This window comes from Brachypodium distachyon, chromosome 2, assembly GCF_000005505.3.
Source record: "Brachypodium distachyon strain Bd21 chromosome 2, Brachypodium_distachyon_v3.0, whole genome shotgun sequence".
Taxonomy (NCBI): domain Eukaryota; kingdom Viridiplantae; phylum Streptophyta; class Magnoliopsida; order Poales; family Poaceae; genus Brachypodium; species Brachypodium distachyon.
This window is the reverse complement of record NC_016132.3, coordinates 44,229,088-44,242,054: the sequence shown is the minus strand read 5'-3', so window position 1 is coordinate 44,242,054 and position 12,967 is coordinate 44,229,088. Positions and strand designations below refer to the sequence as shown.

At 42.5% G+C, this 12,967-nt stretch overlaps 1 protein-coding gene and 1 long non-coding RNA gene across 4 annotated transcripts; one reads left to right on the top strand and one right to left on the bottom strand.

Moving 5' to 3' along the window:
- The first annotated feature begins 1,596 nt into the window (after positions 1-1,596).
- On the top strand, positions 1,597-4,598 carry LOC100823870. The gene is made up of 2 exons (XR_002964032.1): positions 1,597-3,615; positions 4,272-4,598. It is a non-coding gene; the product is annotated as an uncharacterized LOC100823870 (long non-coding RNA).
- Positions 4,599-5,911: 1,313 nt separating this feature from the next.
- LOC100823563 lies at positions 5,912-12,271 on the bottom strand. 3 transcript variants are annotated; one of them, XR_002962871.1, is made up of 5 exons: positions 11,877-12,271; positions 11,649-11,737; positions 8,304-8,523; positions 7,732-7,892; positions 5,912-6,233 (listed from the first exon to the last, which is right to left on the bottom strand). XR_002962871.1 is itself a non-coding variant. In XM_010233741.3 (5 exons), the coding sequence occupies exons 3-5, from the start codon at positions 8,503-8,505 to the stop codon at positions 6,222-6,224; spliced, it is 480 nt and encodes a 159-aa protein (XP_010232043.1). In that variant the 5' UTR covers positions 8,506-8,523; positions 11,649-11,737; positions 11,877-12,271; the 3' UTR covers positions 5,912-6,221. The 3 variants fall into 3 exon arrangements, 2 of the variants coding, with proteins under 2 accessions (XP_010232043.1, XP_014753920.1); XM_010233741.3 differs by having other exon boundaries at positions 7,699-7,892; positions 8,232-8,523; XM_014898434.2 differs by having other exon boundaries at positions 8,232-8,523.
- Between the last annotated feature and the right edge of the window lie 696 nt (positions 12,272-12,967).

Here is a 12,967-nt window from a genome sequence, read left to right as displayed (position 1 = left end):
CTCAAACAAACCTTTAAAATACACCTTAAAGTTACGATCTTTGCGTAATACATTTGTCATTGGGTGGTCCTCACGAAGGATAGTTTGGTCAAACACAAATAGAAATGCAGCGAGCTATGCCGCTTTTGCGATTAAGATAGACCATTCAGCATCTCTTCTCGATTACATATGGCTCGGATTGTATCGCGAGTCATTTTTGTCGCATATAATCTTCCACCGCCAAGTTCTTTTTCCAATATGTGGTTATCAGGGTCATCTAGAAGTTCATCGCTTACCCTGAATGAAGCGTGTACTACGTATTGGTCTATTTTTAACTATCACAATGATTTGGTATATCCCATAAGAAAAAGTTCCCATTTTTCGGATCATTTTTCAAGCATTGCATCGGTGTCGGGGGGATGACCCCGGGTAGGGTCAAGACGACACACATTAGCCGAAATGACGAGAGCAAAGCCGGCACAGGCATGTACGCCGGCATCCTTAAGCCGAACTAATACCAGGCCGGCATACCAAATGTATGCCGGCGTGTCTATTTTGTCTTATGTGATTGCAGGATATGCACGAGCAGTCCTATCTCGGCAAGCGTCGAGACGCGTCAATGGTCTTGTGATGTCCACGAGGTACTTAAAAACTGATAGGTACTTGTGATGTCCTCATCTCATCAGTTCATGTACACGAGGTATTTCAAAACTTATAAGGTACATGTGATGTATCATTTGATGTGCTCGTCTCATAAGTCCATGTACAAGAGGTATTTAAAAATTGATAAGGTACATGTCATATATCATAATGTACTAAATATTGACGAGTAACTAAGTATTGACGAGGTATTTTTTTTGTAAAAATAAAAAAATAAAAAAATCTGGGTGTCCGACGAAAAGCGAGAGAGAAAGAATAACAAAAGTTGACAGGAATCCCACTGTTAATTCTCACTTTTAGCCTAAAACATAATAATTAACTAGAAGAAAGAATAAAAGGGAGTTGGAAACTTGTGGACAGAAAAGATGGGACTAGATAGTTCTGGTGTCACAGGCTCCGCATTACATGTCCAAGCACCAGTCCAGAGCCCAGAGAAACGACGTTCATGACTCTGCCACTCACCACAACGCACGGGCATCGGCGCATCGCGGTAGGCTTCCGACGGCGGTGGAGATATGCATCCCTGTAGATAATGCGGACGCGCTATACACCTTCCCTAGGATAAACCATCCCTGCTTGCCCGAAACGAATGATCCAACAACCACGACCACTGTTGACGAACGTGGCCAGCGATCATCAAACGCCTACGCAAGCTTGGCCAACGTCATCACCGCTCATCAAGTTGGAATCAACGCAAGCCAACTGTGCCTCCAGGATTTTTAATGAGCAACTGGACGTAAATTAGCGAGTAGCGACAGCCGACAAGACATCCCGAGGATGATTTCCCCTTCGTGTATGGCTGGGCCTGTCTAGCGGATCCGTTGGGTTGTGTAAACGGGCTAGGTGTTGTGATGCCTTAGCAGGCCTACAGGCTTCCTCTCAAAAAAAAAGAGCAGGCCTACAGGCGACGGAGACAGAGCGGAGGGGCCTAAGCCCTAAAGGCTAGCGTCGAGTCTGGGTCTTTTCCAAAACCTAGTGCTACCTTTTTTCCTAAAAAAAAAAACTACTGCTATCTTCTCCGGCGGCGACGGCCGTACGAATTATTGTTCCGCACGGATCCGCTGCAGAAACCCTTGGAGGAAGACGAGACGAGGAGGATTACCGGGGCGACGTCTCCGGAGAGTTTCAACCGGCGCGCTGCGCCAAAGAAGGAGGCGACGCACAGCGCACCTTGTGCGTGCTCGCCGCACGGCTTCTCCAGCCACCGACGCCACCTCTGCCGCCGAGGCGATCTGATCCATCCACAATCCATCTTTGGCTCTGCCCCTGTTGTGATTTGTTTCTTGGTTCGGCTTGATTTGAGGTTAAGCTGCGGAGCAGAACTAGCAAGGCGAATTGGATTGACTGGAGGACCAAGAACAAGTGGTGAAGGAGTCGGATAAGGAAAATCGGCACACCAGTTAGGCCAAGCGTTGCGGCAGATTCTGTTTTCGTAGGCTGCTCTGCTCCTCCTCCGGCCGTAGGCACAGCCTGGTCTTCCTGAGGAGTCCCCGCCGAAGACGTCTTGTCCAGCCGCCGCTCCGCCCAAACCACAAAAGGAGAAAAGTAAGCAGTACCTTGCCCTTGATTACTGGTTTCTCGATTCAGTTTCGTCTTTGTTGTCCTTCCGGAAACAAATTTGGTGGATGAGATGGATTAGGATACAGACCTTAGCGCTGCAGCAACTTGGCATGAAACTTGCGTCAGTCTGCCCGTTCTGGTAGTGTTATTTTGCTTTTTGAAATAAAAGAAGAGCGAAACGATACATCGACCATGGATCGATCTCAAGGGATTTACCCACCTGGGGGAAGTAATTCGGTGGAGAAACAGGATCCAGCTCCAGCACCTGACCGTGATTGGTCTGCGCTCCCGGCGGACCTGCTGATCCGCATACGAATTGTGCCTTCTCCTGGCAGGAACCAGAGCCCTTGCCTGCTGTACTCCTCCAATGATCGTGAGCTTGCCACAGCCACCCTGCACAGGCTCTCCACGAATAAGCTCTACCACATTGTGCTCCCTTGACCCAACACTCCGCAGCTGCTTTATAGCCGGTTCCTCTCATGGTTGGCTTGTTATAGCCGACGAGCGGTCCAACCTCCTCCTTGTCAACCCGATCACTCGTGCTCAGATCGTGCTCCCACCGGCCGTAACTATCAAGAATGTGCAAGGTTGTTATACTGCAGAGGGAGTCCTTGATAGCTACACTCTTCTTGATCTTGATCTTGATCTTGAAACCCAGGGCTGCAACCTGCAAGCTTGCACATGTGACCTCTCGCTAGAGGAAGGTCGCTTCTTCTTCTACTGGAGGGTTGCCATGTCCGCTGATCCATCCAGTGGGAATTGCATCGTCATGATCTTACACATGCCTGAGAAACACATCTCATTCACCCGGGTTGGGGACACACAATGGACATGGATAAATGTGCATCCAGACTGCTTCGACTATTGTGATGTTTTCTATAATGACTCCGACGGCCTGTTCTACGCCATGCGACGCAGTGGTGAGGTTCACACCATTGATGTCAATGGACCTTATCCGGTGGTGAAGGTCATATTAAATCCCATGACGCGCTCCAGGGATAGCAGCAGGTACATTGTGCAAGCACCATGGGGTGCCATCCTTCAGGTTTGGAGGAATGACCAACCCATAAGGAGAGGGGAGTATCGATCGGACTGTCAAGCTTGAGGTGTACACGGTGGATCTATTTGGGCAAAAGCTTCTCGAAATAAAGAACTTGCAGGACCATGTGTTGTTCATTGGTTTCAACACCCCGTTCTTCCTTCCTGCAAAGGAGTTCCCCATGTTAACCCCAAATTGCATCTACCTGACAGATGACAACATGGCCTGCATCTATTCCCATAGATTTGCTCCACGCCAGGTGGTTGTTTTCAACATGGAGGATAGAAGCTTCACTGATCTGTTGCCTGTTTCCAACTCACGGCTGAATTGGCCAGTTCCAATTTGGATTAGACCATCGTGTAATCAGTACAATAAAGGTTAGTGCAGATTTATCCCGAAAATATATTATTTGGGCTCTTTTCTTCTATGCTTCTCTAGTTGTGGAACATGCAGGAGCTATTAGCATTTATTTCTTAGATATTTGTTATTTATGTTTTGTACTAGTTAAATCCATAAACACCACCTGAATATTTGTGCTTACTTGAGCACTTATTCTATAAAATAAGCATCAACATTATCGTATGTAGCAAGAAAAGCTGGTTTATTTTTCTAAGCAACTTTCCAAGCACTTGCATTGTACACACCCTAAGAAAAGAGGCAGCGCCCAAGTTCCATTGGGTATATATTCTTATTACCTGACTGGGTTATACTGCTATGTCTTTTTATTTTATGAATATCCACCTTCTTGTTGGGTAAAAGGTCAACTTTTTACCAGATCGCTAGAAAGTCTAGCTAACAAGACACCTTCAGTATGCTTCTTCTGAAATTTCGTGTCTACATTTGTCTTTGAGAAACTGCTAGTTGTTACGTTGGTGTGCAAATCCATTATTGTTCCATCAGTCACTAGACCTAACCCTTTTATGTTCGTAATCAATTATTACAATTATTTTTATTCGCTTTCTCTTAAAATAAATTGCTCATCACATAGATCTGCACATGATTATGCACTAACTTAGCCCTTTAATGTGCTCAGGTCGAGATATGAAATAAGCTGGCAAACCAGCAGTTAGTTTGTTGAGGGTATCTGGTTGTTTCAAAGGTTGCCTTCAAAAGTAATCTAACCAATATGACCCCCACCATCGGCGCCCCCAAACTCAATTGTTCTTGATTGGATGAGTAACATTGCATCTTGCACATGTGAACTTTTATGGTTCTATTTATTATTTATTTATTTATTTATTTATAGGACGGTTAAATAATTGGTCTTGTGCTCCTCATGGGTTGTCTAACATGGTTGCCAGCTTTGTAATGATTCCAAATTACACGGCAACAGTTAAAGTTACTCCCTCCGTTCCTTAAAGAATGGCATATTCGCTTTCATTAAGGCAAGCCTTTAACCACAAATTAATATGTTAAAGTGTGGTTTATATGACATGAAACCATAAGTATCATAAAGTACTTTTGATAACGAAACTAGTTATACTAATTTAATGTCATATAAACCACACCTTGGCATAGTAATTTGTGGTCAAAACTTTTGTCTTAATGAAAACTAATATGCCAATCTTTAAGAAACGGAAGGAGTATTTTTTTAAGTTATACTAATTCCATCGTGAAAAACAGAAGGTCCTGATTGGATGCTGTATGCGGATGCATGCTTTTCATTTCTCTTTGGACAGCAAATCAAATTTTTGATAGGATTTATTTGGTTCAAAAATAATGTTTGTGTGCCACGTGTTTTTGTAGACCAAGACATATCTAAAGAAATGATGCCTTCATAGAAGAAATGGGATAGGGTGTAAGTGTGACTGCGCGAAATTTAAGATTGAATTTTTTTTATCCAATTTCGTGCGACCTAAACAAGTTGGTTCCCTTAAAATTACATGATTCTAGGTTCATATGATAGGAACCAAACAAGCTCTCTCTCTTACAGTTGTTTCGTTGCGTTTTGCATGACGGTGTATCACCATGTTCAATGATTTTTGTTGAACCATTTTAAATAGTTTTTCACTTAGCTATTTGTTTTTGGTACAATCTGGCCAATTCGGCTATTGACTTGAAGGATGGAACGGCTGCATGGTTAGGCACATTATATTTGGTAGCGTCGCCCTTGTAAATATACCATTGGAAATAAACATCCCTATATTAATGAAGATGACACAGTTTTGCCCACGTAGCTACAATCTGACCCCTGGGAACAGTTCACATGTTGAGCCTTGTCCAAACAAGAAAATTACTAAAAGCTTGTTTGAGAGGAAATTGCACGTGATCATGGCAACGAATGTTCAGTTTCATTCATTAACTTGAAAAGCGGCTCCGTAAACTTGGTAGGTTGGTACATTTTAGTCCCGATCGACGAATTTCGGCATAATTAGGACAGTTGACATGGACGACTTGGCCGGCTCGGGGGTCCTTTTCACAAATTTCCATATTCTGGAATCTTGTGTTTAGCCCCTGGAACAATAAGATATCCTTTTGTTTCGGGTTTTTATGGATCTCCGCTTGTTTCAGGTTATCCAGGGTTAATCCCCTGGCCAATCGGCCATGAGCCCCTAAAAGATGGGGCTAACCGAACAAAGTGGCTCAGATCTTTACTCTGGTTTTCTTTTGTGGGGGTTGGCAGTGGCACGATCGAGTGTTTTCTTTCCAATGCTACGGCGTCATATAGAAAAATGAGAACCAACGCAACTGCCATTTAAGAGCCGAAATGAAACATGTGAAAAGCTGATTAGCCTGTAGTACAGACCTCAGGTCATCATTAGCTTAACAAACAAAAAGTTTCCACCATCCATCTTTTGTGCTGTACTATCAGTCTCCACGATTTCCATAATGCACGATGAGATCAGAAATATTCGAGTGACAAGACACTGCATAAGCAATGACAGGAACACCCATGTCTTGTTAGTCAACCGCTTGTCAAGCCTTTACATCATTATGACTCTCGCTCTGGAAGGAAACGCCCGCTTGTCGTGCATTCACATCATTAGGACTCGCTCTGGAAAATATGAAGACAAGTTAGTCCTCTTCTGAGCCAAATAATGCACCAGTGAAATGATATTATAGAACACATGGGAATTACGTTTAACAGTTCAACGCTAGGCCAGTTCTCTTTCAGCCAGATAACACAGCAAAATGAAATAAAACACAAGGGAACTAAAATAAAAGTACAGGAACTACATTGAACGGTGGAATAACACTAATACGTAAAATGAATGATTTATATTCCTTTATTTCATAAAAGTAAATGTTATGGACAATTTGAAGTACTCCATTACAATTGTTTCCAAGACACCTGGAGTATATGTATTAGTAATTCATTACCAAATGTGCGATACTAGGGAATGCAGATGGTCAGGTTTTGCCACCAAATGGGTCAAGGTGCCACACAAGAAAACAAGGGGTCTAATAGGGGAAAACCTTACGACCCTACTTCCAAATCGTCAACTAACATACAAAGGCAAGGTTTTCAAACAAAGGAGGCAGCGTCATCCGCCACACCACCTGTGCGACGTTAACCACCTACAGCAGCACTCTCCACCAACCCCCTAACTTCTGCAGCACCAGCGCTCCCTCCAGGCGTCCTAAATTTCAGCAAACACTAAGCTCATGATCGGAAATTCGGAATCAAGTTCGCTCCCTCCCGACAGCTCGTGTTTAATCCACCTGTCCAAGTCAACTGCGGTTGGCCAGTCGGAGTACATACCGGTCTGTCTTCTATAGCATATGCTCTTGCATATGCCAGATAGAACTAGAGCCACCTTCGCTTTCACCAATCTTTTGATCAACGTTTGTGAAAGTACAAGAAATTGATGGAAGTGAAGAGAAAAGTTGGATAAATCAATAGAGGTGAAGAGAAAGGATGAGAAATCAATAGAAGTGAAGAAGGATGAGAAAAGGAACCGAAAGGTAGCTAGTTTGTGTCTATTTTATAACATAACTTTTTTTGGTTATTGTGTTCAGCTGATCTTGTGGTATATTTGCTAGTGTGCTGGCTGTGCAACTAGCTACTGACAGGTGGCAGTCATAGCGGTGCAAGTGCAACTAACTAATATAGCTACTAGCAGCCATCAAATAGGGACGAACAAGCCAGCAGAAACTACCGAGACAACAGATCCTAAAGGCATGTAAGTTTAATTACTAAATTGTTACATGAGGTGTGGGCAAATCCTGTCATACAACCAATAAACAGGCAGGATTAACTGCCATGCATAAATGTTATGGAGTAAAAGGCATCCGACAACACGACAAGATAGGCAAATAAAGGAACAGGATAAGAGAAGGAATAATGTATTTGGACCTTGGGAGTTCAGGTAGAGGAAATAAGAATATTGAGTAAAAATGAAAAATGGGCAGTGCAAATCATCAATTTGAAGCTAGTTCTTACAGAAAAAGATCTAAGGTATACTCAATGTGTTCCAAGTTCCAACTATCAAACAGACCAACAGATATACAAATGTTACCTTGGAAGAATTCAGGTCTTTGTGAATACTTACATGGTGAATATCATGAAGTGCAGATGTCAAAAAGACATTCCCACAGGCTGCACAAGTTGCTCCTCTCTTCATGATTGTTTTGTGGATAGCACGAACAAGATCAACCATACCTTCAGCTGTATAGAAGTCATCTGTAACCCAAACCAGTTCATTCTTTGCATCTGCAAATCATTGTGCAACAATGATGAGAGGAAGAAGCAACTGGGAGTGCTGATGTTGTTGCCTAGGTCAATGAAATAACAGCAAAAGGAACTTATGAAATTTCTAGGGAAGTGAATATGGTACATAAATTTTTTACTTATCTACTTTTACAAAGATGTACTTTCAATATATTCTGTTCACAATGATTAGAGTTCATTATACGAATACGAAGGAAACATGTACAGGATTCTTATATTCTTCGTAACAGGCATCTGAGAAGTTCTGTCATACTTTAAAGGCAAATAAAATAAATTGTACCACTCCGCGCACTTCCCACAAATGCAATTTACAGTTCATACCTCTGTTCTGCAATTTTAATTTATTACCAATAATATATTTGGCGAACATGAGAACAGGATTAGATATAGTACTTCTCAAGCAGCATATCAAACAAGGCTTTTCGCCTTTCATCTTTGCTTTGTCATATAAGCTCTGAATTAATGTGAGTTCTGCCTTTTCCTGGTCAACTTCAACATCATCAAGCTTGTAGGCTGGAACATTGTTGTGAAGTTTTGGGTCCCAGAGCCAGATGACTGTGGGGTCAAATGCATCTTCATCATCAGAGGACGACATGAGGACAAGAGGAATGTCCTACATACAGCAGTGCACAGTCAATTCATGAACTACAAGCACCAGTATTCATTATTTGCGTCTAGCAAAGCACAATGTTAAACATGACTAATTCTATTACATAGATAAGAAAGTGGACAGTAGGCATCATGAAGAAAAATATAAAAGTAGACAGTTCCACAAATTCGACCTCATAGTTCTGTTTGACTGAATAAATTCTTCATAACATAATAATGTCAAAATTGCACATGAAATGAAATTAGCCAAAGTAACCCAGACTACAGATGGGCGTGCATTTATGGTGCACTGATAACATGATGGAGAGTTTGAGAAAAAAGTATGATGGATCCTAATAATAACATTCTGGCAGAAACCAGAAAGTATGATAGATCATTTTTTTTCCTCGAACACACCGAGCGGCGCGTCATTTTCATTGAGAAGAAAGCGCAAGTACGAACCGGCAGCCCAAAGAGCAAAAAGGTCAAAAGAAAACAAAACAAAAACCAGAAAGAAAGCAAAAGAAGGCCTTTGGCCACTATACAGGGATAGAACTAGGCCCAACATCTGGGGGACGCGCGTGACATACAATTAGATCATAGTTCACAATTTCTGTGTAAAGAAAACGAGCACACATGCCATCAACCATTCAAATCATGTACATATATGAGAAGTAACAAAGTCCCCTCTCAGTTTGTTGACTTTCTTTCAGAGATTACAAGCTTCGTAAAATCCTCAATTGTCACGAAATTCATATCAGGAACAGATTTCAGGGAAGAAATCACATGCTATTTTCTTTTGTGGGAACCCAAAAGAGTATAGAATTGATAGGTTACAGGTTACAAGCATATGGGCCGATCCAAAGTGTAAGATCCCAAGCTGGTATGACTGAAGTTATATTATGTTTTTACTTTTTAGTGAGTTAATTCACTGTACAGGTGAACCTCTATCATGTGTTGAGTTATTGAAACAAAAAGGCCGTGTACTACCACATTACACGAACGGAGCCTGTCTAGTCTATAAATCCTTGCACAATGCACATTGATTAAGTAGATAACTAAATACCGATCGATCAACATGTCAGACTTGCAGGGAGAAGTAAAACAGGGCCATGTTTCCCAGGATGTCCCAAGAGGCCCAGACCTACCAACAGCAGTTCCAACCCAAGTGTTCAAGGGTCAAAGGTAGAGCTATAAGGTCAGAGATGAGCATCAAAAGATTCATCGCTTCAAACCAGGGGATTGCCATCAGGCTGCCTGCTCGCATAGCACGTTCTGCTACGACAATGGTGATGTCATAGTGGTTGCAATATATGTCTTTGATGTGAAGGACAGCGCTATTCAACCAGATCCAATACATAAAGGGCAATTAATATAAGCTTAACTCATCCAAACTCAATATGACATCAGCATATTTACTATATTACTAATTTTTTGGACAATGAACTGCTAACATATTGATCCTTCTTAGTGAATTGCTTAAGATTTCTTCTTAGCTGGCATCAAGAGAGGCCAGCAAATGTACAGGTTTGATGTTGATGAGCCATATTGGAACATCTTCATTGCCATAAGCAGTGGGGTGGCAAGGCAGCTCCAGAGTCAAAATGACAGAAGAGGAAATAATTCGCATCGGTCATGAGGGGAAATAGTTCACGTCGGCCATTGTACTGCTCAGCCAGCCTCTTGGATTTCTAGTTTTCTGAAGAAGACACAAAGAGAATGTTGTGCATATATTGCAGTGAATGCAGGAAAGAGTTCCGGCTTACGTGCCCTCACAAATGATGCAATAGCAAGTGCAGACCATGTCTCAAGAGAGGAAGCTAAGAGTCCCAAGCATAACAGAGATGAGTTGGGTGTACTTACTCCAAGCCATATTTACATCCTAGGAATTTGCATGGTGTGGTTACATCCTAGGAATTTGCGTGGCTAGAAACGGTTCGCAGATAAATAACAAAGAAATCAAACTACTGATCAGTTAATTTACATGAACTGCAGAACCTTTCCAATGATGATAATAAAGCCTCTCTTTATTGCTTATATTTGCTTTTCCTTCTAGACTAGTGATGTTTCATATTAAACAATGATTTATCTATTCAAACAATATGCTTACAAAAATTTAAGAAAGGGTAGATTGTACAATGGCAACTCTTCTTCAGAACTGTTAACTCTTTGTATCTTCAGAAAACTAGAAATCATTTTCACAACATGTTAACTCTTGTTATGCCACCGTACAAGAGATACAATTTTCATACTCTTATGATAAGGGCAAGCCATCACTGAGATGCAGAAATGACAACCACCATTTCAAAGATCGACTACGTAAATTGGATATCCAAAGATATATTTACAAAATAACACAAGCTGCTAAGGAGCTAGAGACATTTTTTCTGTATAAGAAACAAAACATCGTGTTATGTGTTCGTCATAGAATCACAGAATGCAAAGCTAACAAGGTTCTTGTACACTGAACATGGACAAAACATCTTTATTATAGCTTATTTTTGTTCCATACATTGTTGGCAATTATTTGAAAGGCATTTATAATATTTCAATCGATGTTATGCAAACATATAGCCTAGCATCTACTCCCTTAGTTCCGTTTTAATTGAATTGGTTCTCCAAAATGTCAATTAAAACGGAACAGAGGTAGTAGTAAATTATTATCAAGAGTATATTGTACATCACAAGGGATACATGGGACTTATCTGACGGTATTTGAAGCATCAATGTTCTAAACTGTTTCAACCAAAGCACAATGATGGATATTCAGCAAAATAACTCATAACCAATAATGTTTACTTTCTCATATTTGGTTGCAACTCCTAACAGCCCCTAACACGGCCTTTTGGGTCCAGTCTCCATAATAGGATCAACGTACTACAGATGAACAACTTCAAAAAACTTTGATAGATGTTCCATAAAGGCCTGCAATCCTGGTCTCTCGAAAGTTCCCATCCTCTCATGCACTAGACAGTATACACATGAACTACACCCAGCCGTCTCACCAAAAATACGATTGTCATATCTCCCCAAGTCAAATTTCCTAATCTCATATGAGTACATCAAGACTTATCTTCATAATCGCTTATGCATTCACGGCTTCACGCTACTAACCAAAAATCAAGTTGAGAACGCAAGTTAGTGTATTACCTCAGAGCTGGACAGATCAGCAGAAACGACCTGCTTGGAATTCTCCTGGAAATTCCGCCACACTTGCTCGATCTCATCGACAGAATAGCCTAAGTACAAACACAAGGAAAACAAAACGAGAACGCGTAATCAAATACTCAAAAGGAGATCAAACTAAACCCGTGTCACATGAAAGGAGAGCAGAATAATAGCGAGATCCCCCGGAATGCTAGGGATCAGGGACCGCACCTTGGGTAACGTAGCCGATACTGCCAAGTGCGGCGGTGATGGCGATGAGGATCCCGGTCTTGACTCTTGAGCGGACCGAACGGCTTGCGTGCCCTCGGAGACGGCGCAGCGTAGAGGGTACCCACACCGCCAGATGATGACGCCGAGGCGGCGAGCGCCTCCCTGGTAGGCAAGGACGATGCGGCGGCGGCGGAGGTCCTCCGAAGGAGCGCCAGGGAAAGGCACGACCTCGCGATGCGTGACATGGCGTGGCTTGCGAAAGAAGGTATGGGATGCGCCAGGGAAAGGACTGGTTTGGCCGTTGCGGGAGGGTTTAATGAGGAGAGATGAAGGTCGGGAGGAGGCCCAAGGAGGAGGGGGAAGGAGGGGGGTGGAAGGGAGGAGATTGTGGTAGAGTGTCTCGGTATTCGAGTCTTCCGAATGGGGTTAAAAAAAAGCCAGACGCGATATTATTACGTCAAAGAAATTACCTTTTCTTAAGGAGAAATTCTTTAACTTTTTTTAGAACGGGAGAAATTCTACTTTTTTTTAGGGAAGAAGGCGCCACTTTATTATAAGATCAAATCGAGGGGATACAATTGGGATTTGGCGACTCTAAAAACCATACATAACGTCCAACGTGCCTGAAGGTGCTGGCGCGCAAGAGAAATTCTACCTTGCATACAATGTTTTTACTTACCCCGCAATTTTTGCGCTATGGCCCATGAAATTTGTCTCGGGGCCTCCATACTTACTGCAGTCCATGGCTACCGATCAGTTGGCCCGACTGCTCTATGGCTACAGGTGGACATCTGGGCTGGGCCGCTTCAAAATGCCCCAGGCATTGAGGCCCGGCACGGCACATGGTTAAACGGTGTGTGCCACTCCGCGATCCTATTGGGCCGTTCCTAGGCCTCGGCCTAGCAGGTTCGCACGCCTCGGCCCATTTAGCATTTTTTTTTTAAGAAAACACACTTTTCTTTCGTAATTTTCTCGCGGGCTGGCACGGCCTAGATCGTTTATAAACAGTCTCAGGGCCCGACTATTGGCCAGCTATGTCTATTATGACTGGTCCCAAGGCCATACATCAGTAAGCCATTCTCAAAGAAACC